At 46.4% G+C, this 26,088-nt stretch overlaps 1 protein-coding gene across 7 annotated transcripts in view; it reads left to right on the forward strand.

Annotated features, from left to right (window-relative positions):
• FBF1 (Fas binding factor 1) overlaps positions 1–26,088 on the forward strand; it is a 1,089,678-nt gene that overhangs the window by 69,952 nt on the left and 993,638 nt on the right. For 4 of the 7 annotated variants that reach the window (XM_069654729.1, XM_069654732.1, XM_069654731.1 and 1 more), the window contains exons 2-3: positions 10,226–10,310; positions 10,989–11,016. The exons of the other annotated variants lie outside the window; for them this stretch is intronic. In XM_069654729.1, the coding sequence (XP_069510830.1) occupies positions 10,308–10,310; positions 10,989–11,016 (31 nt within the window). In that variant the 5' untranslated portion in view covers positions 10,226–10,307. The remainder of the gene's footprint in view (positions 1–10,225; positions 10,311–10,988; positions 11,017–26,088) is intronic. 7 annotated transcript variants of the gene reach the window in all.

Raw genomic sequence — 26,088 nt, forward strand, 5'->3', positions numbered from 1 at the left:
TCTTGCTCGCTCACATGGGGCCGTATGGCCGTCTGTCGGCTTCCGCTGTCCATCATTGCTTGACGGGGATGCCCATCCACTGTGACCTCTATCACATAAGGTAATTGTTTCCTTCTGTATTCCTGCGTTTGCAAGGATCCGATTTACATTGGTTCTGTTTTTGTTTTTCTGGAGCAGAATCCAGCAATATGACCCTATTCTCCACAATCGAAACAGTGGGGTGTTGTTCCTTTGCTTAAGCCAGTGCCATTAGTGGGTCGGGGTTCTGCCTTTTTCCTGGGTTCGGTTCCTGGCCCCTTGTACGGTCCGCTGCGCAATCTGAGAGTTTCCATACTTGGTCTCAGTTGGGTGGCCGGGAAGGGTCGGGTGTCCCTGCCTTCTGATATGCTGTTGCCACATCTATGGCTTCGGCCAATGACAGATGGTGATGCTGCCTAACCCAACTCTGTATGGGTACTGGTAAGGCACCAAAGAATAGTTCCATCATTACTTTATCCTTAATCTGTCCTATTGTGGCAGTGCCAGTTTGCAGCCATTTTTCCGCCAAATCTTGCACTCTGTAGAACAATTGTCTTGAGCTTTCGCAGGGTTTCAATCGGGTTTCCCAAAACTTGAGTCTGTAAGATTCCTCATCCATACCGAGTCTTTCCAAAACAGTTTTTTTAATATCGGTATAAGGAGTGTCTCCTGTGGGGTTGGTCACTTGGTAGGCCCCCTGCATTACCTCTGTGAGCAGGGGTGCGAGATAGAAGGCCCATCTGTCCTGTGGCCATGGTGCTGCTCTGGCTATTCTCTCAAAATTCACGAAGAAAAAACTGGGGTCTTCTCCTACTTGGTATTTTTTGTAACACCGTGGATGGTATAGCTGGAGGAGTCCGGGTTGTGGCCACTGCTTCTCCCAGTATTCTTAAAGCTTCCTGTCCTTGCACTTTGCACTTGTATGGTGTCAGCTTCCGATTCTACCACTGGTGTAATACCCTTCTTTCTCTCTTCAACCTCCTCACCTGTGGAGTCGAAATCCTCTTCAGCTGGACTGAGTGCTCGATGCGCCGTATAATCCTTTTCCTTTTTTCGAGGTTGAGAGTGTCTCCCACAAGAGGAAGCCACAGTGAGAGCGTGTAAATGCGCCCTGACCGTGTCCCCCTCCCGGGAGAGACAGGAAGGGGGAAAAAAGCCAGAGTAGGCAAAAAACCCCTTGGACCGGTAAGTCTCCTGATGGCCGCTGGACGTGTATGCAGATGAATGATGGGAGAAGGCAGCAACCGGAACCAGGTGGAATTATGATGCAGCGAAAAACGCCAAAAGGTAAAGAAAACAAAGTAAAGGCAAAGAGCTGGAACTAAGGAATGGAGGTAGAGAGGAAACGAAAGACTGGGACCGGAGTAGGACCGGTAATAAGGACGGAAAGAGTAAGAGAAAAAATGCTCGAGGAGCAAAAGGTAAACAGCGTGTAGCAAGACCGCGGCAGCGAGGAAAAGCAGCTGACCGTGGAAGGTTGCAACGCGCTGTGCTCAGGGAGAGGAGTGGTTAAATAGCGCTACGGCGGAGAAGACTAGACCGCATAGAGAGAACGTAGCGTCAGCGTGACGGGAATCAGGAAGTCCCTAAGCGGCAGCGGGGCCAAAGACGCCAGGTGCGGAGGCGGCGCATGACATATGGCCTGTTGGAGTGCTTGTCTGTCCGCCTGCGCCTGATGGCCTTGCACTTGTATAAGTTGTTGCAGCTGCTGCAGCCCTTCTGTGAGTGCCTTTACCACAGCTTCCATTTCTTCTGCCTGGGCGTTCTCTTGAATCCCACCGCTGCCACCACTGTAAAGTAGCAGGCTGGAGTCGGATGCTGGGTTAACAGTTCACGTTTGATTGCTGTGTTAACCTTACCAACAGCCCCTCAGTATGAACAACAAAACATGCTTATTTTAACTTGGCTCGGCTTGCAGTGAAAGGGTTAAGCAAATCCAGAGTTCGTAGGAATCTCCTCTCGGCTTCTCGCCTCTTTGAATGAGTAAATAATAAGTTCAAATTAATTCTTTTCCCCGGACGCTAGCTTTCTGTTCGTCCGCCAGCCGTCCCATTTGTTTTTCAAAATAAGAAACAAAACCCACGGAATGCACTGTCCTTTGTTAACGGCTTACGGCCGGGTTTTCTCGTCGGCAAGTCCACCTCTGATATGGGTCTCTGCGATGCCTCTCCTCGAGCCACCTAGTACGCCCAATGCAGATCACCTGGGGATTCGTCCCACTCCTCTGTGGTCTTCGGCCAGGGCTGCGGCTGTAATGAGAGACACCTGGTGAGTTCTCCGTTTACGCCTTTAACCCATACTCTGTTCCTCAGCTTCATTCAGCTTCCACACGTCTTTCCCGCCCACTTCCCACACCTGCAGTGAGTCTTCCTTCCCCCTTCCACCCAGCTCCAGGCGCTGTTTGGCCGTCTCACCCTATACCTCTCTGGGTGTACCTGTCACTATACGGCATGACTGGACTGTACCTATACCATTTTCCCTTGTTAATTCTGTCCCTTCCCCCTCCTTGGTTCAGGTTCTCGTGGTGGATTATGGGACATGTAGTTTTACTTAGATCTGCTGGTTTAACCTTTTGTTGGCTGGGTCTGATTGTTAGAATGGTGTCCTCCTGTGGCTCTATTGCCTTTGTCCACATCACAGGCCCATTGAAGCAAAATTGTTTTCTTTAACAATGTGGTTAAGGGTTGAGCCACTCGAGAGGAATTAGCAATAAAACATCAGTAAAAATTGGCAAACCTGGGAAATATCGTTTACTTTAAAGGAGAGATCTGTGATAGCTTACTAGGCCCCTGATGAGTCCCATTGTCCGTTGAGGTTTCTAGAATATTGATTGATTTATAGAGCGCTTTACACCAAGGCGCTGATATTTTTGTTTCGTTAAGTTTACACATGTAAAATGGTGGATCATCTGTAAGCAACACAGGTTTCTTAGCCCCAACTATGAAGACCCCTGTCTTCCTAAATGTCCCGATCTATGAAAATACCTTGTTTTCCAAAAGTGGTTTAGTCTCTCAAGGAATCCGAGTAAACTGCTGCAAAGACACAGCTCTTCGGTCAAGCAGCATTTAATAATATGTAACCCAGAAGTAGAACCTTTCAACTTCCAGGCCACCTTCTTGGGGCTTTGACTGACTTCCGTCCGACTAGGCGCCATTAAGAGTACAGGCTCGAGCCACCAGCCACAGAATGGCAGGATTTGTTGTACAGACCCTTGCTTTGAGAGGGCTAGCTTTAACTTGCATTTAAGGTGAGTGAGGACATGGGTATGGCATACTCTTAGAACCTAGGTTCCGAACTGTTTGCTTGGGTGGCATGTTGGAAGCGGTCTGATTTTATGAAGGTTCGAAATTCATGTCAGTTACAGCGTTTCTGGTTACCCGTTTCCTTGGCTCCAGTCCAGGTTTTCGTAGTTGCTCCTAGGTGTATCATGTGAGTTGCAGTTCTAAAATAGAAGAGGGTGAACACTGGCCAGAAACAGTACTGAAAGGTATTGGGTGACCTAAATCTGTATTGGTAATCGCATTCAATGCACCCATAAGGAGGTGTAAGGGATTGGGCCCCACTCTTAACAGGGTCCAAGCCTATGACTGTCACATACTTCCACTCTTCCAAACCCTCACTTCTGTTTGGGTACTCTGGCTGTCTTGAGGTGTTTTGGAATGCTCTCACCCTCCCAACTCTGTAGCTTTCTGAGGCATTGGTTAAAAAGGGTGAAGTCTGTCCCAAGGAGAACTTCTTTGGGTAGTTCGGGCATAACCAGCATAGTGTGAATCCTACAGAATCCTCACAAAGCCCCTGACTAAAGTCTCCTCGCAAGTGATCAGGGAAAGGCAGACACTTTCTGATCCTGACCTCAGGGATGGTGTTCTGTGGGAAGATCACCAGGGAGGAGAAGGGGCCCACGGGAATGGGAGGACTCCGTTGGGTGAGATGCAGAATTTGTTTTCCTCTAGGGAAGACATCTCTTCAGTGCCATATGTAATGGCTTGTTGTCAGAACACTCTTTTAGCTTGTAAGTTGAACATTGTAGAAAGGGTGAACACACTCCTGAACCCTTAGGCAGTGTGGGAAAAGAAAACCCTTCTAAAACCATGGAGATTTATACATTTAGAAGTTCCAAAGGTTCAGTGAAAAGGAGTCTGTGAATAGTAACAACTTAAACTCTAAAAACCTTTATTCCACTATAAAATCCTAAATTATGGTAGCTGCTTTTGATATTCCTGCGCATAATATTATTGGAAACAGACATGAGCTTAAGAACAAAAATCAAGTTAGAAAAACTGATTTTTGGATTAGGGACTTCAAGTCTCATAATTCCCGAAGTACTGGGACTAAGAAGAGGACTGAAGAGGAACAGAACTGCAGAGTACAACTTGTTAATGAGAATGACCCACACCTGGGGGAGACTCGGAGGCTTAAAGCCCCCCCCCCCTTAGGTGCAGACCAGGATGATTCAGAAGGAGCAGAGCAGTAGTCGTGTGTGGAGTAGTTGTGAACTCTCAACGTTGTAGCAGAAGAGACTGGAGGAGAGAGAAGACGCTGGGGCCACTGTCGAGTGGCGAACAGTAGCCGTTCCTGAATGGGTCTTTGCCTCCAGAAGCCTTAGTTGCAGCGGCTGCGCAGCGAGAAGCGAAAGTGCAGAAAGCTTTCCTTCCCATAAGGCTATTCCCGGTGGCAGGCGAACACCGGAGAGCCTCTGGAGCAAAGGAAGCTCTGTGTGTAGGTGGCACAGTCGGCGGCAGGCTGAAAGAGGCAGGTTGTCGGGTCGCAAAGAGCAGCTGAAGCGAGGAACCTGTGAGCAGCGAGAGAAACGGATGTGCAAGCCTTACCTGGTGTGTCCACCAACTGAATGTGACATCGGAGCGCTCCATGACCGCTTGCATGCCCACTGCAGGAACTTTAATGGTAAAAATCAATCGTGTATGTGTAAAAATAAACCAGAAGGCAATTTTGAATACCAAACTGGCAGAAAACAGGCAATCCTTATTGTAGAAAACCTAATGACTGACTTTAAGCATGAGAGGTTAGTTAAAACCCAGCAACCCAATGGGGGCAGTGCTTCTTGACCTTAAGGCAAACTACTATTATCAAAGTTAAAAAAAAAAGTAACAACAAGGAATTTTAAAACATACAAACATTGCCAAAGTCAGGAAGGGGCACATGAGGGTTTCGAAGTTGGTAAAGCTTATTGCCCATATTTGAAGAAGTATATAACAAAAGCTGGTGTAAACCACATTAACAAAGTCAAGGTAGAAGCCGATTAAAACCATGTTATTATCTGTGTTTGATGAAGAGTTGGGGAAACAAACGTGGCAAGAAGGCTGTCTCTGAAAAAGATTATTCAGAAGGAGAGGAGCATAACTTACAGAGGTGATGGAAATTTTGTTGCAAGCTGATCTCAAACACAGAGGCACATGTTTGTAAATTTTACTGTTTGTGCAGGGAAGTATACTCGAACAGAGGACTTTGAAGTAGTAGGTCTGGCAGGGGAATAAACCAGGTATGATTGATGTAGTAGGCCTGGCATGAAAGTAAACCAGGTGGGAGTTGTTGAAGTGCTGTGAAGTGGTGTCAAATATTATCCTGACAAACTTTCATTGCTGCAAACTTTCATTGCTGAAGAAAGACTTGTATAAAGCTACTGCAGAAGTGTTCTATATTTTTAGAACTAGTATTTTGTTGCAGAAGCATCCAGACAAAGACGATTTATGTTAAAACTGATGATCTAATAAAATATCTTTGGTTGATGCAAAGAAGATTGCTTTGAGTCTTAATATTAGAAGTGGAAGAGAAAAGATCCTTTGTTGAACAATTCCGAAGTGTTGGAACTTTTTGTTGTCAAGTTGGAGTCGCAAAGAACTGTGTTGGGAGTTTTATAAGTTTGGGTGCCCTGGAACATGGGTGCTTGTAGACAGGATTCCTGGGTAGAGATCCTCTAGAGATCTTCTAGAGATCCGGCTCAATGGCCATTTTCTTGCTCCCTGGGTTCAATAGGACGTTGGTTGAAATTCCTTAGACTCTGACCAGGAAAAGGTGTTTCGGGCCTGCCTCTTTCCCGGTATACCACATCAGACCAGGGCACTGTAACTTATTCTTATCTTATGGAAACTGGTCTGGAACATCTGCCGGACCGGCTAGTTCCATTACCAGGTCTATTTCTGGATCTGGGGTTGGAGGGGAGTCCTTCCTGAAGTTTGGGCTTTCCCCGGCATTATAACAGCTTTCCTTTTTTTGGTATGGAATCGGTGGTGCCTAACCCGGTCCTTTTGAAAAAGATGTAGTCTTCTTCTCTGGGGATGTTCACTGTGAGGCTGAGTTTCCTCAGAGTTCGATTCTTTGGATCTACATTGGATATTATTTGGGTAGATTCCCACCAAGGTATTCTAGTTGTGGTTCATTCGGTACTGCTGTTGTGGGGCCCAGTGACAAGAGGGAGGTATTGGACTTCTTTTTGCTCTACAGATGTTTCTCCACATCCTAATTCTGGCTGCCTGCTGATCACCAGCACTACAGGATTATGTTTCTCTTTGCGGTTTGCGATCTCGCGGGTCCTTGCGTTGGCCTCCTCTTCTTCCTATACACATTTTGGGATGTCCTCCAACTCTGCTAGCCCGTCCTGAGGTCTGGTCCTGGACATAGTTGTGAGGAAGGGCTGGGGTTTCTCCTGACTTAACAATGGCGTCCCTCTTCCACTTGCTGAACGTAGCGCAATGACATTTGATCTTCATGGTTGGGAAGCATGGTCTCTGTCTAGACCTCCACATTCAGCAACAAGGCTGGGGCTGTGCTGTTTTCATAGGGATGAACTCCCTTACAGCTTTCAGGTAGGATCTGTGATTAATCTAGTGGAGTCATCACAAACTCCCCGGCGGTGACCTCCTCTCATGGGTATCGGGTAATAACGTCCCCATACATAATGTCAGCGGGAAATGTATTGGCGACATTATATATGGTGACATTATGTATGGGAACGGGTTGCAGGGATATCCCCTGCTCCCATTACAAAAAGAGGGGTTGCAGGGTGTGGCATGTTCATGTAATATTGTAATATTTATGTAATAATGTCTCCGCAAAAAAAGTTTGTCACAGGACATTTTTGCAGAGACATGGAACCCTCCTATGTGTCCAGGGAATGCAGCCGCTACCTGAGCCTGACCCTGCGGGTGGTTTCATGAGGGAGAATCACATGGGAGCAGACAGCTATCAGGAGGATGTAATGACTTCACTGGACCAGACTCAGTATCTCACCCTTTCCCATGAGGAAGACTCCCTTATACCCAAGACCCTTTTTCATGAAGAAGACTCTTTGATGCCTCACAACCTCATGGCATACTGTCAGATGCGTGTTCCTGCTGATGGGAGAAGTGAACCCTCTTCTTCATATTTTTATGGCCCAACACACAACCATGTCACCAACTCAAACTGCTCTAACATAACACCTTTTTCTTCTAAGATTCCTTATTGTAAAACCAGTAAAACCAGTAAACCGAAGTATTCCAGTGTCATGTATTTAACAACATCTGGGAACTCCAAGTACTGAGACAAGGAGGATACAGGAGTCTGAACCATTTACCAAGAACTTGAAGAAACATAATGAGCAGTCTAGTTGTTTTTCTAAAACACCTGTGCGTGGGACATTTAAACCCAGCAAGTGTACTATTTAGGGAGATGGAGGCACTGTTTAAGAGCTCACGAGCAGTACGTACCGATGTGGCAGAGCAGAAGAGGCTGCCACGGGAGAAATCCAGAGTGAAAGACTGAGGTGCGCTGGACACGCTGGGAGACGCAAGAAAGGTCCTGGGCACTCAGTGATTCAAGAGGCTGGTGTTCTCCATTTCAGAACCTGAAGGGAAGCAGACGTACAATCGCGGAGCCGCGAGGGAGGCCAGAAGAACGTCTACATTAGCATGCCGTAGAAGCGCAAACCTGACCGAAGATGCTGGGGAAAGCCGGTGAGTCTGCCCAAAGCTAGTGGGGACTCCGGGGTGTTCCGCCGACTGCGACAACAGCAATTTGAACATTCCAACTTTGAGAATATACTTGTGACTTATTTGAATACCAGAAGGCAGAAAGGCAAACCTCAATTAACTGTGAATGTTTGAAATGTAAATGTGGGGCCAAATTCAAAGAAACCTTACCACGAGTATATATGTATCAACCAAAGGCCATACCTGCAATATTAATGAGAATAATATGGGAAAGTCCTGGTAAACCAAAGACACCAGGCGAATGAAATATATCTGAAAAATCCTAATAAGTAAGAGAGCAAGCAATTGATATAGATATACAAGACCTGACAGACAAGTACACCAGGCAGTTGGCACTGCATAAAGAAACCTGACTGGCGAGTAAACCAGGCAATTTGCAATCCCCGAGAAATGTTAAAAGAAAAATTGTCATTTGTTTGTTGAACCTTGAAAAGCTGTATGTTAAAGACATTTCTAGCGAGACCGAGGAGAAGGTTGCATTAAAGAAAGATGTTTAAAGACTTGGTTGCCTACACAGGAATCTTGTGAGGCTGAACAAGATACCAAGGAACTGTTGACAAAAGTGACTATTCTTCTTACAATTAAGAATCCAGTGGATCCAGCCTCTGGAGCCAAAGGAGAATATTTTGTTGGATTTATACTTATCTCAGTTGTGAACACTTTTTTTCCATTTGAAGATATTTTCCCTACACCTTGTTATTGGTGTACAGTGTGAGGGTCAGGATAGGACGTTTTGGATTCAAGGACGGTTATTGACATCCTGACGCAGACAGATCCTTAGTTTTAGTTTGTAGGCAGGGAAAATTCTCTTTAACATAGGGTCAGAGACGCATTTTCCCAACCCTTTTTCTAAATAACTTATTGTGAAAACATGACAACCTTGTGGCCGGCTCTCATTTCTGACCACTAACAGATCTCCCAAGATGGACTGGTTTGATTCCTCTCCTCTTTCTGTTGGTCATCTCCTTGGGGCCAGAGTCCCATCCACTCTGTGAAGGGGTAAGATTACAGAGTTGGGTGTTATGCCTTAGATGTTCTTCAAACTGATTTCCTGTGGAGGTCTTCTAATTGGCCTCCTGCCAAATCTACTGCTGTGTGCTCTAGCCACCCCAGGGGGGGACCTTTGGTCTTTTCTTGCCATGGCTCTGCCCTCCTGAAACCTGGCTTCGGGTCTTGCAGTGTGCCCCAGATCCTCAACCTCTTTCACTTTTCGGACCAGGATTCGCTCACATACTCGCTGGTCAATGATTTGTTCGGGTATGATCGGGTTAGAAGCATTCCCAAAATTCAATAGGACATCCTTTTCTTCTCTGCAGTACTCCCTCTCCAACTCCTATTCCTATTCCTGTGCCTATGGGCCTGGCCGGACTTTGGGATAATTCTTCCATAGGTTCCTTTGATAACCTCCACACAGAGACGGGTCCTGACCCACCACCACCTCATCTCCATACAGGTCCCAGCGCACTGACCTGAGTGTAGCTCTGGTTGGCAGCCTTGCATTTCTGTTAATCTAAATTACCCTTAGCATCTTCCGGGGTAGTGAGTCCCATGGGTCAGCTATTCAGATGCTGCCCAAGGCCAGAGGAAGGAAAAAGTGGTACGAACAGATGAAGTATGTACGTATGAGATGTTTAAAGCATGGACCCAACTAGGAAGCAACAGTTCGCTGTGCATAGGGGATGAACTCACAGAGTTGCAGGTAGGGTGCTAGGGAATATTATCCGAGCCCTCTTTAATTATGCAGTCTCTGTACTAGATGTCTAAAGGGCAGGAGCAGGGAATGCAAGGGAGTTGCCAGGAGTAGCAGCTGTTTCCCATGAAGACTCTCAAATGACATCTATGAAAGAGGAATTGGCATCAATAAAGATTAAATAATTCTAGTTTTTGTGCAAGATAGTTTAAGATCAGGTTACTCAACGGCTCACATAACATACGTTGAATGATCTAAATGGGCTTCAGGGGGCAGAACTTAAGGATATCCACGTATTAGTAGGAAAGGGAACATTTGCCCCAATAATGGGTCCGTGCTACAGATTGAATATTTTTATGAATGTTGTACTGAACTTCTATATTATTCACGTACATATGATTTCCATGTACATCTATAGTTCATAGCGCTGGAGAACTACAGTTACAGGCAAGATGATCACTTTTATTATATTCAATCATTGTTCCTGCCAAAGAATTTGTGCCAATGCTATTTTTGCACTGTGTTTCAGGGAAGGTCAGCCGACATCCAAAGCCTATCCAGACAGAACAAATCGGTTTTGAAGGGGTTCTTCAATTACACAAGAGTGGGCAATGGTAAGCAAGTGATGACATCACACTATGCAGGAATCTACCAGACTCGACTCTTAACAATGCTTTAGAATTGTATGCCCACACAACAGATTTGAATGTATACATTGTATATCTTCATTGCTGTTTTTGCAGAACAGATATCAGAAGCACTTAAAGAGTGCATGTCACACTCAATTAGATTACATTGAAGTGAACACCTATAAGAAAAACGTGGGAGGTTCTCTTTGACACCCATCTCTCCTAGTGTATGAAGGAAAAGACTCCTCGGATAGTGGAAATACGACCATTAGATGCTCAGACAGGGAGGAGGGATGTTGCTGTCCTTACAGAAATCTGGCTTTATTACTTCTACCATCAAGCAGCTGGAGGGATTACCCTGTCGCCCTCAAGTAGTACAGCCATTTCTTTTCTTTAACCTGCATTTGATACTGGATTCTCGCATGCATCTATGCTTGAGTACTTCATTAAACGCTGTGCCAGGCAGCCCCTCTTTCAAAGGCAGACCCTTGACGGATAAGGTGTTAGCATCTCAGCCCACTTCAGAATAGTTTTCCAACCCTGCTCTTTCTTCTTAGTACTAATCCCTTCTGCTCATTGTTGTCCAATCAAGTAAAGTGCCTTGAAACATCTATGTATCTTGCATTTTTCATGTTTACTAATCTCACTGTGTTTCCCTTATAGGCATCAAAAAACAAGAAAGGTCTAAAAGGTAAAATTTCCTCTACGCCAATTGCAATCATCTCCTCTGTAAAACTGTCATAATCTATAATGTGGTACCTGGTTATCTGTGCAGCTGACCATCATCTGGGATATCAAGGAAGTATGTGCAGCAGAAGATCTGCTGGGGAATATGAGACAGGTCACCCGGGGCCTACCATAGAACAAAGCATAGCATATGCAGCCTGTTCTCCTGGGTAATAAAGACCAGTCAGCGCAGATCTTGTTGGAGAATATGTCATTGTGGCATTAAGCCACCGTTCAAAGGGCTGGCTGGAATGGGGCGTAGTGTCCCAGCAGCCAAAGTTAACGGGGCGAGCAAAGTGAGGGCCATTAATGAGGTCTCTGGTCAGTTAACACCCATTCCAGCACCTGGAACCGGGGCTTAAGGCCATTAGCCCTTTGGGCTACCAAAGCGGTAACCTGAGGTGCTAAAAAAAAAAGTATTTTCAGCCAATGAATGGGAGGCCTTGCGTGCCCCGTTCAATGACTGAAAATACTGTTGTAAATAAAGGGTGACGGAGGGTGGCGGGAAGATGGCGGTGGGGGAGAGCCAGCTGTGGGAGGGGGGGCTTGGAACACGGGCTTGCATTGCCGAGTCAAGCACGCGTTCCTAGCCACCTGATTGGCTGGCTCCCCCTGCCAGGGTGCTAATGCCAAAGGAATGATGCAGTCCAATGTCTATGTTTTCTGAACAGTTGGGCACTGATGAATGCATAGGTTTTAGCCTTTTGCTTATCCGACTCTTTGACAGCGGATTTTCAGTGATGAAGATAAGGTGAGGGGAGGAAAAACCCAAGGAAAAACTCCCACAGGAGTAAAAAAAACCCTTGGTGCAGGAAAGCAGGCTGGAGTAGGGGAGTTGTCCAGAGTAATCAACTGTACCAACGTAGGCCAAGAGGGAGCTAGGGCGCCACAAATCATGTTACGTTGAACAAGGCTGCATCAGACAGAAACTGGCTTTCCCAACGTCTAGAGGATATAATCGGCTGAAGGAGTTTGCCTGATGGTTTCTGCCGTGGCGTCTTACTACATACAAGGCAGGATCAGCAGAATTGCTCTATTTGGTTACGTGTATGTGGCCACCAAAAATGTCTCCATGCTAGATGCAAGGTTGAACGGAATCCTCTGTGACCTACTATTCTGGAGCTATGTCATGCATGGCCACTCTTCTTAGCTCTTCCGAAGGTAAGTATAGGGCAGAATCTGAAAGCCACAATCTGTCTTGGGTCTTTAGAGTAGACAAGGATGGATCAGTAGCTGAAATAAACCTGACGGACTTCTTCTAGGAAGGTTTGTTCCACGCCATTCTGAGAAGCGCGGTAACGGTTGCGCCCGCCCCCGAATCTGCGCCCTGAAGCGCCACACAGCATTTATATTTTATCCCTGATGCTGCCGATGCCCTTCATACTTGAAATTGATTCCCGGATCATTGTGGGCGCCATCAAGGTACACAAGGTACCCATCTACTCAAAGATAGCCGCCCATTAGAATCTGGAAGCCTCCCAAGCCTAGCCAGGCCCACAACAGCTCCTACCCACCGTCCATTGGCTGCCCTGCCCTTCTTCAGCCAGATTGGCTGCCGGCAGGCACAGCCGGCCCTCCTCCAACAAGGCCCACGAGAATAAGGCTGTTGCCTGTTCTCAGCCTGTTTTCTGCCGACTCTGCCATCTGCCAGACCCCCTGGCCCGCTAAGGTAACTTTTGCGCCCGCAGCAACCGTACCGTAGAGACCACAACCTATCAGTCTCTCTCCTAAACATAACTGAACTCTGTTGCATCTGACTTCTGTCTCAGCATATCCTCAACCTGCTTAACCTTGACTGCCTTGCGCATTCTCTTTTATAAATACAAATGTCAATACCTCGCACTCAGTTGCCCCACGGTACGTTAGACTATTGCAGTATTCTGATCCCAGTCGTGTTTACCCTAGTCACATTTTGATACCTGATTCCAGGTCCTGCATAATTTGTAACCCAGAGCATTTAGTATAAAAGATATGCTTACACTCTTAGCCTATTGTTGGGTTAACTGTTATGTTCCTTGACCAACACGCCCCACTGCGCACAGATACTACTACTGCACGTTAGCACCGCTATGCTATGCATTCCACCAAGTCCTACAGTAACCTGATGCTGCGTAATTATATCCCAGCCCATTTGCGCGATCCCGTTTTTCAGTTGCTACCCTAGTGCATTTTACCTAAATGTGATGTTTCGAATTTGGGTGCTGCCCTGTGTATTTTAGCCAATTGTGCTGTTTCAAACTTAGATGCTACCCTGTATTCTAGTATAACTGTGATGCCTCAAATTTAGGTGCTGCCCTGCCCTGTGTATTTCAGCCTAACTGTGATGTTTCGAATTGAGGTGTTACCCTAGTGCATTTTAGCCAATTTTGCTGTTCCAAACTTAGGTGCTACCTGTGTATCTTTTCGGACAACCTATTTCGTAGATATCTCCCACCTAGGCATCTAGCACCACTATCATGCTCGCTAGTGTGCTCCATATACTGTATTACACGCTGGCCTTACAGGTTGCCTCAGTCGCCCAGCTACTTACTGTAATAACTCTCCCCCTAGGGGCAAAACCCATCTAGTCATTTGAAAGTCTGGTTTGTCTGAACCCACACCTCCAGGTACTGTCCAGTGTGATTCTTATAATGAGCCCTGCAGCCACCACTACAGGTTTACACTACTCCAGCAAATACATCAACCAATACCTGAATGACCCTGCTTTGTGGTTGGAACACTTTGCCAAGAAACCTACCCCCAACCAACCCTGCTCACTCTCTCTCAGAAACAAGAGATTAGGTACTAGATTCCCCCTTCGACACACCCACAGCAACTCCACCAAGCAAACTCCTCGCACATCACCCTGCGCACCTTCACCCACCACTACCTGCAAATCCACTATTACAGGGGATAATTCGCCTCTGATCAAGGGCGCTCTTATCAACGCCAGATCCCTCCCAACGCACACACTTGACATTGTTGACCTTTATTTCATTGCTATATCCGAAACTTGGCTACACGCCGCTTCTGGTCCTTCACTATCCTTGGCCTTACCGCCTGACTACGGCATCGCACGTTGTGACCGTACCACTGCCCAATCCAGAGGCGGTGGAGTGGCCTTCATGCATAAAAACTTTCTTGGCCTAAGAGTGGCTTCTGATTCCAAACTTAAATCAGCTGAATCGTTATCTGTAAAACTATCACTAACGCCTAATCAAACGGCCACCATTCACCTTATTTATAGGCCTCCAGGCCCAGCACCATCCTTTGTCGGTGAAATATCCACCCCCCTCCTCGACAAAACCAAAACTAACTCCCAAACTATCATACTGGGCAACCTTAATCTGGGTCTTGGTGACCTGAAAGATCCTGTGGCATTAGACTTGGAGAATGTTCTGACTGACCTCGGCTTTACCGTGTACATTCAAGAACCCACTCATCATAAAGGCAGGACACTCGATTGGTTAGCTGGCGCTAACTGCAATATCAATGTCCTCGCCAATACCCCCCTGTTTATGGTCTGACCATCATATTGTAACTTTTAATATTGAAGCAACCCCGCAGGCCCCGACCCTGACAGCCCTAGCCCTCCCTACCAGAAGAAAAAAGGACATAACTAAGGAGAAACTCCTCCCTTTGTTACTCCCATCTCTCAACGCTGCCACTGGCACCTGTTCCGAGCCCACCTCCTTAGCAGACACCTACAACCGTACTATGCTTACAGCTATAGATTCCAACGCACCGCTCAAACTTAGGAGGTCTAAACCACAAGCACATCTCAACTCCTGGTTCACCCCACAGTTAAGAGTGCTCCGCAAAGCTAAACGCTCTGCTGAAAATCACTGGAAAAGCCACCCCTCTGATGAGCATAAAGATGGCTTCTTCCTTGCCTCACTCACCTACAAAGATGCCATTATCACTGCAAAAAAAGAGTCCCTTAATAACCGTATCCTGCAAGCTGACTCGAACATAAAGGAACTCTTTAAGATCATAAAAGAGCTAGAAACTCCAGCCACCCCCCGACACCTGCACTAAAGATAGTAAATGGTGTGCCAACATACAGGCAGCCTTATTGAATAAAATCTATATGCTACAATCCAAAATTAAAGACAAGCAAGACAGTCTGAAACTTGACAATCGACCACCCTCCCCTGCAAGGGCAGCCCCTCTAGACTCGGCTAACATTAAACCATTTGCCTTCTCACCACTCACTATCACTGAGGTAGAAAACATCATCCTGAGAATGAAACCATCTAACTGCCAAGGTGACCCTTGCCCAGCTCCTATCGTCAAGGACTCTGCACACGATCTAGCCCCATTCATCACAGCCTTCATAAACTCTTCCTTTAAATCAGGTATTGTCCATGACAACCTCAAGGACGCATGGGTGATCCCATTGCTTAAAAAGCCACCCCAACATACCCACCAACTTCAGACCCATAACTACCGTCCCGTTTCTGCTCAAGATCTTAGACCGCGCCGCATACCTTCAGATCCAAGACTACCTGGAATCTAACAATTTACTAGGTCTACGACAATCTGGATTTCGGCCCAGACATGGGACCGAAACGGCTTTGATAGACTTAAAAACCCAAATTGAGGTATTGAAGGACAAGGGGAAATTAGCATTGCTACTTCTTCTCGACCTTTCTGCAGCATTCGATCTGGTCAACCACCAGATCCTATGCAGGCACCTCCACTCTGCTGCCCACTTCTCTACCTCAGCCAGGGCCTGGATCAAATCCTTTCTGAGTAACAGATCCATGAGGGTCTTTGCTCCGCCCGCGTCGGATCCATCTCCTATTCACTGCGGTGTTCCTCAGGGATCCTGCGTGTCACCTACACTCTATAACATTTTCACGAAACCACTCTTCGATGTGCTTGACTATCTGGGTGTCTCCTACACAAACTATGCAGACAACACCCAGATACTCATTCCCATCACAGGTGACTAGCTGACTCCAAGGACCTTAGCGACGTCTACCTGGTCATCCAGGCCTGGATGGCCCAACACCAGTTATGCCTAAATGACGACCAGACTGAGCTCCTCATCCTGGGCACTTCGCAACGCCTTAGCAAACTAGAGCATGCCTACAAGTCATTTGCCATTGACGGCAACTCCATCCAAGTCTCGAAAGACACCAAAACTTTAGGTTTCTACCTTGACGCCACCTTATCCTTATCTCGAGAAATAAATGCAGTCAGATCAGGCTCTGCATACACATGCAAACTCATTGCAGCCTGCAGACCGTTTCTCACCACTCCCAACAGTGTCACACTAGCCAGAACCGTCATTATGGCCAAAATTGACTATTGCAATGCCTTCTACTTAGGAACCAGCCAAGAGAACCTGAATAAACTTCAAACAACCCAAAACAACACTATTAGAGCCGCCCTAAACATCCCTCGTAACCATCACATCTCGGAATCCAGAACCAATCTAAAGTGGCTACCTGTCAAACGGAGAATCTCACTGAAAACACTTGCCCTCACACACAAATGCTTGGCGAATAAGGCCCCCCCTACCTCTGCAGTCGGCTGTCCCGCCACTCGACATCCTGAGCTCTAAGAACCGCCCAGACCCACTGTCTATCGATCCAGAGGTTCAAACTCCAAAAAGTGGGGGGCACAAGCTTCCCCGTCTTAGCTTCCAAGCTATGGAACGCCCTCCCCGTTCTGAAGATCTGAAGAATCTTTCAACACATTCAAGTCCAAAACCAAATCTTGGCTCTTCAACCAGCAGTAAGACACGTTCTACACACCTTGCCTTCTACACTCCATTTTATATATATATATATATAGACACTTGTTATGTCTCATGTCATACCCACATTGTAATTAATGTATATAGAATTGCTTGTTCATTATCCTATGTATTATTTTTTTTATATATGTATATATGCTCTGTATGAAAACTCTGCACAACTGGTAATCTTTATGTATGTCTATATGCTCGGTATGTAACCATTGCATAAATTGTGCCCTGATGCCTCCGGGCCTGATGGTTTGCGCGTTACAAATAAACAAATAAATAAATACATTGAATGTGGTTTCGGGGGAGCATCTTCTCATAGAGCGCCTGTTCCTTATCAAAGGGTGCTTCCATTCAAGACAGTGAGTCTGCTACAATGTTGTCTGAACCCGGAATTAAAGTAAGATGAAATTGTAATTGAGAAAATAAATATGTCGGTTGTTTCTACAGTTGATTGATTGCAGCAGAACCAGGTTGTGGTGATCTGTCCTCAATTCCGTCTCTTGTTCCGGACCTAAAAGGTGATGCTGCCATTCCTTGCAGGCCATCTTAAGGGCTAATAGTTCTTTATATAGCACTGAATATTGTGTCTCTGAAGGACTTAAGGTCTTAGAAAAATATGATAATGGATGTTCCTCGTCTGATGATTTTTGTTTGAGCACTGCCCCGATGGCACCGTCAGAAGCGCCTGCGAACAACTTGTGAGTATCTGGAGATATTAAGATAGGGGCTGAAGTGAATTTGAGTTTAAGAAGGTGAAATGCCTTCTCTGCTTCCTGGTCCCAATTGGAACATGGTGTTCTTTTCCCAAAGGGATGTAATGGGAAGAACCATGTGTGAAAAAGAAGGAATTAATTTCCTATAAAAAAGTGCTAATCCCAAAAACGTTTGGATGTCTTTTACGTTACTGGGGGGTTTTCTATGCAAAATTGCAGATACTTTGTGGATCCATTGAACCTTTTGAACCTTTTAGGGTCACCATTAAACTTGTCCACCATAGGAGCTGTACTCAAGGGGACAGGAACAGCGTCCCTTAACTGTAGAGCCTGCCTTAAGACAAGATTCTCGACTTTTAATGTCTGTACTTCCACAGAAGGGTTCGGTACCGCTTCCACTAATTTCTGAAGTTGATACTACGCTCAGTAATGGGTGTTGCAAGCTTTTAGCCTTTTGCTTACCCAACTCCGACAGCAGATTTTTGGTGATGAAGATGAGGCCTCTCCTCTCACAATGCCAGTTTTGTCTTGACAGAAAAGACTGGACTGGCAAAAGGGGAGGACAAAACCCAAGGAAAAACTCCCACAGGAGTAAAAAAACCTTGGTGCAGGATAGCAGGCTGGAGTCGGGGAGTTGTCCAGAGCAATCAACTGTAGGCAGTACCAATTTAGGCCAGGAGAGAGCCAGGAGCCCATGAATTATGGTAAGTTGAACAAGGGTGTAGCAGACAGAAATTGACTGGAGCAAGCATCAGAGGATGAAGCTATGGGAGGGCCAGATTTAGCAAAAAGGAATGCTGCCCAAGGTAAGGTCAGCGAGCAAGGAGGGAACAGTTTTACGCTCACCTGGCTCCCACAGGGGCGTCGATCGGACCCGGACAGCTGCGACCTCCTCCAACATGAAGCGTAGTGCAGAGATGACAGACTGGACTGGACCGCCTAATCTCGTCTGCTTGACCCGTAGAAATATTCTCCTGCAAGTGGAGAAAGGGATTCAGCCACCCGTGGATTTTAGTAATGGCACCCCACTGTTCTCCCCACTAATCACCACCGATATTCACTTTCTGTAAGCTCACCTTATGTTTGTAAATGATGAGCTCTCCATCCTGCGTGAAATGCAGGGGCAGTAGATACCAGTTACTTCACTGGTTTGAGGGCGTTGGAAGAGTTCCGGATGAATATTGACTCCGAGGTTCCAGGCGAGAACCCGTAAGTATAAAGTTCAAAGAGTTCAATATGTCCGATGTTCACTCTTGTACATTCCTTTCTTGTGTTGCAGCTGGGTCCAAGGGAAGATTGTCTTGTGGCAGCTGATGGTGTTGAGGTAAGAGTCTGTATTACCCAACACTGTCCGGCAAAAAATGCGTGTGTTTAAATTGCTGGTTTCTCTCTCCTTACAGGTGCGTCGTAAGAAGTTGCGGTTTGTTACAGAATAATACCTCCGGTTGTTAATCAGGTAAGTCTATGGTGGAGAGGTTGTATTTGTTGGCTCTCTCAGCTCTCCTTATGTTTCTTTTGTCGCGTAGATGGTGGAATTCGGTGGAGAAAATGATGGAGGCTGCGCCGGATCGAAAAATGCTGTGAGGACTGGTGTATATGGCGTGGCGCTGCAGCTGGCGATGCGATGCGTGTAGTATAATGTACTTTTCAAGTTCGAAGACGTGATGGATCCGGAATTCAGGTAAGGATTGAAATAATATCTGTTTTCTAACCTTTCCTTCTTCTTTCTTCTATTGCTAGGAGCTCTGGATTCGAGACGGGCGTGGCTGAAGACTGGATGCTGACTGCAGGCACGGTGAGCGTTACGCTGCTGGATGCAAAATAACACGAAGCATGTCCTGCTGTTCGGGCGTTTTTTAAATAGCCTCCAAAGTAGTTCCAGGTAAGAAGTCCCTAGAACCACACTCGAGTAAAAAATAGTCCCTGTAGAAAAATAGTCCCATCCAGGCCTCACATTGGCTTGGATTCATTTGCAGCATGGTCTGCATGAGGTAAGTAAAGTCTATGAGCCTTGTGCCTATGGCGCCAGGACTGATTTCTATTATGAGCCTGGCGCCTAAGGCGCCAGGACTGAACCCAGACAGCCCCCAGCCGGGGCTGCTGGGGTTTTATTAAATACCTGGATGCCTGCTCCCGGGGCTGATGGGCTTGATCCGGATGCCCGGGGGTAGGCATCGTAACAAACAGAAGCGGTAGCAAGTAAAACACTAAGCGAACCAGTGACAGAAAGGAGGTTTACCAGCAACAAGGACATTGCAACGCGATGTGCTGAATTCCTCTGGTTGTTTTAGATAGCCGGGTGTGTGAGAGCTCCTCCCCCGATTGTAACGCTGCATGAGGTACATTATGCTCCGGCTTGGTTGGCATTTCCGGTTTGTTGTTTGGCCAGATGCGGAATGTGCCATGTCGTGGTTGGCATAAGAGTATATAGGATGGGGCCCCATGCTGTGGTTGGCGTAAAGAATGCCAACAATCATACAAAGACCAGGAGTGGCAGGACTGTCTAACAAAATAGGACTGTTAAGAAATTGGTTAAATATCTCAATTAAAAAGGAAGCCTGTATTTCGTCTGCTGTGCTTCCTAAACTGTCTGGGAGGATTTTTAATGGGGATGCTGCAGGCGTTCAACCAATTAGATTGCTGTATTGCCAGGACAGAGAGGTGGCTAGTAGCTAGTGTTAATCCTTCAAGATTGCTGAGTAACCTGAACCCTGAACCCAAGAACCATCATTGCTTGGGCTACCATTGGGCTACCATTGCCCTAATATTTTGTGAAGCGGGGCATACCAATTGACAGTATGATGTGGAGTCTCAATTCAAACAGTACCTAGGACCAGCTTAAATTTATTTTGTCTACTATATCCCATTTTGTTCTTTCTTCCAAATCCAGTAAGTTCCCATTGATTCTTATAGAGCATGCGAAACAAGAAAGCTTTAAGCTGCTTTGTTGCAATGAAGGAGCTAAAAATAAGAGCTGCTTGTGATAAAGTGTAAGGCACTCATGGTGGCAACAGTAACGACAGGCAAAAGTGATCACAATTCAAGGGTGTTAATTGAACAATGATTGCAGGGTGGAAAAACACCTAACCTAAACCTAATATGAGAGCAAGCGTCGACCATCAAATGAAAAATAAGACAGTCCTAGTGGCGTTGTGTCAAATAAAAGGCCTATAGTAAGAAAAACCTATTGCCAAATCATTACAACTAAATATAGAAAGTGTGTGGGATAGGGTTTTCAAAAGAAAAAGTGTTCACAAATAATATGTCAGGATGTGACTGCCAGGTGTCGGGGTGATTATCCCGGGGTCGGCAGAGCCGTCCGCGGACCTCCGGGCTCGGGAGGCCCCAACTCCTCCTGTGTCCCCAAAAATGAGTATGAGACACACACAAGGAGCAAGGCTGAGACAGCTGTTTATTTCAACGGCAGGGATGGGTTTCTCGCATGCATCCGAGAAAGCGCACCTAACCCCTCAGCGGGGCTCGCAGGCCCTTTTTACTACAGTATGACGCGCTACCCGTGTCACCTGGGAAAGTTAGTACAAAAACTTATTGCCACTCAGGATTGGTTCTTCGAGTGGTAAGGTTAGTATGGTTAGCATATATGGACAAGGAACCAGATCCGGTGGTATACTTGGGCTGTCCCTAACATTTGTTACTTCAGAATTGTAACAAGGGGACCCTCGATGATTGGCTATGAGTAATGGCGTCTATAGTGAGCCTCCCTGTGTTCTGATTGGTTCTTCCGCGAGCTCCCAAGCCTGGGACCATCGTTGTTCCCAGCTCGCGGTGTACCTGTCATTAGCAACAATGTGCAACTATGTGTTTGTGCAGACAACGGACAGGTCTGCTCATAGGCTCATAAGCGAGTCATTCCCATAGCTGTAGGTGTCTATCTTGCCGCTTCGTTGTTGTAACCTGTGAGACACTGGCGGCTTCTCTGTCTTGTAGGCTTGGCACTTTGTCAGTTCGGCTTGGTCACGTGTAGAGAGACCGTAGCTGGAGTAGAATTATAAGCATTTGATTTTGTATTCGATGTCTGGAGGTTTGGCGTTTGCAGGTGTAACCTTGGCGCTGGGGTCTCGGCATGCGGGTTGCAACATCGTGGCCTTGGCTGCAGGCCCTCGTTAGGGGCTTGTTCTGCATGTCAGCACTTGTATTTCATTCTGAGAGGGTTTTCATTTGCGGGGCATCGGCCTGGGGACTCTTGCTCGCGGCCTACTCAGGCCTAGTTCATGGGTGGCGGTACATAATCCATAGTACAGTGGTAGTGGAAAGACAAATCATCATCATCATATGTAGCACTAGATATACATGATAGCGTCTCATAGAGATAGGTGGCGAGGAAGCGGCAACAAGCATATACACGATCTCTTCAGGCGTCTTGCGTTTCTGCGGTGCTGTAGAAGACCTATGTGAAAAATAAAAACGATGCACGTCCGTGGGTGTGACAGTCCGCTACGTCATAGCACGGAGTATGTTCTTCGTGTAGATTGGTATGTGAGTGACCAGTGTGCATGGTGGCACGTGTGCTATTGTCTGTTAGCTATGTCGTCATGGCATCTCTAATGATGTGGATACTTGTAGTCGTTGTTCTAATCAAGTTCATCCATGGCGCAGATGTCATCAGCCGTGCGGGCTGGTGTTGGCCGTACTGGTGGGCATACTCCTCTTATGTGTAAGTTCCTGAACCGGGGTATTTTGTCATCTGGCAGGTAGGTGAATTTGTCTCGTGGAGGGTGTCTGGGCCGTGATCCCCTAGGCCATGGTCTGGATGAGATTGGGGGGAGGGTATTGTCCCAATCTCCCATTGCAGTCCCCCCTGTGGTAGACTTGTCTACCACAAACTCATCCTTTTCCTTATCTCCTTTTACTCTCTTTATTTTAGTTATTCCAGCCAAGTGTCCATAGTGGTTTACATGATCTTCAAACGACCAGTACATGTAGACGCAGGTGCCGCCGGGTTTGCAGTATACCCACCTTCCTACATAGCTTCTCGGGTTCCTTGGCCTTGGGTCCTCCACCTTCACAGATGATGGATCTTTGTGATTGTCGATAATCTGTTTGCCTCTCTCTCTCTTGTATTATCATATCCGTGTGTTGAGCGTCATCAGCCGGTAATAAGGCGTGCATGCCGGTCATTTCTATCATTTCATCCACTGAGCGTGCTTTTCTCGCCTTCCAAAACTTTATCACAATCAACACAGGTGCACCCAATATTATTACTCCTACTAGTAGTTTTAGCCCATCTAACAGCCACGAAGGCATCCATGACCAAAGAAAGGAAAAGCAGCTGTTGTCCTTTTTCACTCCTTTATTCTCTTCCTCCATTTTGGAGTGCATCAGGGCAAGTTGGGATACTGCCTCAGTAAGTGTTCCATTATCCGCGTCATTAGCTGGGTTGAATGTGCAACATGATTGTCCAATTTTCGCGCAAACCCCTCCTTCCATTGCCGTGAGGAGATCCAGCACATACCTGTTCTGTAGTGTTACCATTCTTACTGCTCGCAGCTCTTCTTTGATTGCCTTGAATCCGTTGACTGTCGTATTTATTGTCATCATCGGCTCCATCCGTGTTATCTGAAGCCATTTTGCATTTGCGTATGCCTGTAGTCCTGGGTGAATTATTGATGAGAAAAACATTGCTGCTCTACAGAATAGTCTATGTTCTGGTGGGATGGAGGTGAGTGCTGTTTCTGACCGCCCCCACAGGTAGTTTCTTGTGAGCTTTTCCCCCTGTCTTTTTGCTCTTGATTAGCCATTATTGTTGTTCTCGTCACCTACTGATACCTTCAGTGACCTCTTCTTCCTCTTGTTCCCTTCGTCCATCTTGGGGAAACTAGCCAAGTTTACGTGTTTCTGAGGCACAACTAGTGATGGGACGTTGATGTGCACTATGGTGCATACTCCATTCCATGAGGAGGGCAATGTATGGTATGCCTTGTCACCGCAGGCCCAATAGTGATCCATTATAACCACTGTGCCCACGCCTCCCTCAGCTATCTCCACTATGTTTTTACAGTTAGTGTTATACCCTACATCCACATCTCCTTTGTGTTGATAGCACAATGTGGGTGCAGTCATTGGTAGTATTCTTACTGGGTCTTCATCCTTCTCCATCCACGTCAACATTGGAACATACGTACCCCACGTCGTCCAACATCTGTCATTGTGCTCTTGTATGGTTGTAGTATTTTCTCTTGTTACCATGTTGCTCCCTACTACTCCTATCTCCCATTCATTGTTCATATACTTTTCCAGTTATTGTTATGAGAGGCCTTTCCCAACACCCTTGTTCTCCAGGAGTTTCAGTTGCATACCAATCGCATGGCAGGTAGTCCAACGTAACCTTCTTCGTTTCTCCTTTGTCGGGCCATCCGTCATGTACCTGAAGGCTTCAGTATGTAGGCTTCACTTGTGGTAGGCCGAATATGTTTTGAGAAAATTATTTTCGTATGGATACGTGTCCCTCGTTTTCCATTCAATTCTGACCACCGTCCCTTGGAATCGTCCTTTCGTCTGAAATAGTGCTAGATATATCAGACATAACATCGTTTTAGCTGGTACTTCGGTGGCTACGAATGTTCTTGATGCGCTCATGGCGTACGGAATCAATGAGCAGACGTAGCAGTTGTTCTCCGTTGTCTGCTTACCAATTTTGGTCATCTGCTTATACCACATGTTTTTTGAGACGTGTGCTGAATCTGTAAGATGTGTGTTAATTTCCCTCTCCTCTGCATGTGTGCTGTGTTTAACTCTACTACCCTTACCTCTAGTACTACTTTTACCGCCTGATACTGTACCTGTTGCAGTCGTAGGAGGGGGTATGTTAGTTTTGGGTACAGCCATAGTTTGCAAAGCATAGGTGTTCTGCCAGACTGAGGCAGCCAATAGACCAGTGATCATCAACACACATAAGATCTTTATTACAGTCGCTAATTTCACTGGCATTTTGCTCTTACCTGTGCAGCTGTCCTGCAGCTTATTCTTGCGTCGTTACATTTGCCTGCCTGAAAATTCTGAAGGTATGCATTATCATGGTTCATACTGTTAATTAAGCACTCCCTATCAGGTAATCGTTCATTGCCCAGGCGAAAAGCTGTTCCCACATTAATCTCAGAGACCTAGCCATCAGAGCTGGTAGGTGCTTGTGAAGATGGGGAAATGATTGTTCTATGGCCAAAACGAATGCTGTGTAATACACACGTACCCTCCTTCTTTTCAGATACTTTGGTCTCCTTATGTGGTATACAAATTGGTGTGATCGGGCTTCAGGGTTATCATCATCTGTGGGTAGCATTTACTCCTGGGCAGAACACCATGTTAGTTATTGCACTTTCTAGACAATACAGTAATATACAATACCTGCATGTGCGAGACAAAAGAGGGAGAGAACATACTCTTGTTTATAGTAGTGTATGCAACATTCTACTTCATTACATAATGTCCTTTACTCAGTGGTGGAATGGGCAGGGCGGGGCTAAGCGGATGTTTGTTTAGTTTGGGACCTTGGACCATGGGATGGGCTAGGGGTGATTGTTCAAAATCTATTGGTGGGTCTGTGGCTAGGGGTAGGTTAGGGGTATAGTCACAATAGTCCTCCTTGGCTGTTGCTGTGTTGTCTGCCGATGTGCTGCTGAAGGTGTCATCTGCGCGGTGGCGGGTCTGGCCTTTGTAGGGCTTAATGTCGTGAAGGTGGGTCCATGTGTTTTTGTTAGCTAACTTAACTGCTCGAGGAGCTACTGCTTCTACTAAGTGGGGCCCAGTGAAACGTGGGTCATTCCATTTACGATTAAAGTTGCGGAGGAGTACACTATCGCCTTTTGCTATGTTACACAGTCCTTGCTGTTCTTCTTCTTCAGTTGCTTCTTCTAGTTGGGTGTTCTTCGACCCGCCCCGCGTGCGCTCGAGCTGTTGAGAAATAAAGGCGACACTAGTAATCAAAGAAGACACATATTGATGCATTTCATCACCAAAAACAATTGCAGTACTTTCACAATCAGTTAGTACCCTTGATACTGGCATTAATGGGAGGCACATTTAACGACCAGTGACCACCTAGTGGGGAGTGAGGTGGTGGTCGGACCCCCGTCTGTTCCTCAGCGCAAATAGTGCCAAGGGGAGACAGTACAACCAGCTCTTCTTGGTTGTCAGCTGAATCTTTGCTATTTCTTCCTTCAGGAGGCCATTCAGGCGTTCACATACGCCATTGGCTTGCGGATGATATGAACATGCAAACTTGTGCTTAATTCCTAGGAGGGCAGTGATGTGTTGAAATAGTATTTTAGCAAAGTGCGGGCCGTTATCTGACCGTAGTACTTTGCAGACGCCCCACCTAGGGAAAACCTCCCTCACTAAAAACTTGGCAGCTCTGAAAGCATCCGTGTGCGTGCAGGGCCCAGCTTTGATCCACCTCGAAAATGGGCATACCACAACTATCATGTACCTGTGTCCTTGAGATACATTGATCATGTCAACGTAGTCAATGTGGAAATGTAGGAATGGTCCTTCTGGCCGGGGTATAGTACCTTTTATCACTTGCAGCGTGTGACCGGCCGTAAATTGTTGGCATGTTAAGCAGTTGCTGGTG

Source organism: Ambystoma mexicanum, chromosome 3q (assembly GCF_040938575.1).
Source record: "Ambystoma mexicanum isolate Mex_15411 chromosome 3q, UKY_AmexF1_1, whole genome shotgun sequence".
In the NCBI taxonomy this organism is placed as follows: domain Eukaryota; kingdom Metazoa; phylum Chordata; class Amphibia; order Caudata; family Ambystomatidae; genus Ambystoma; species Ambystoma mexicanum.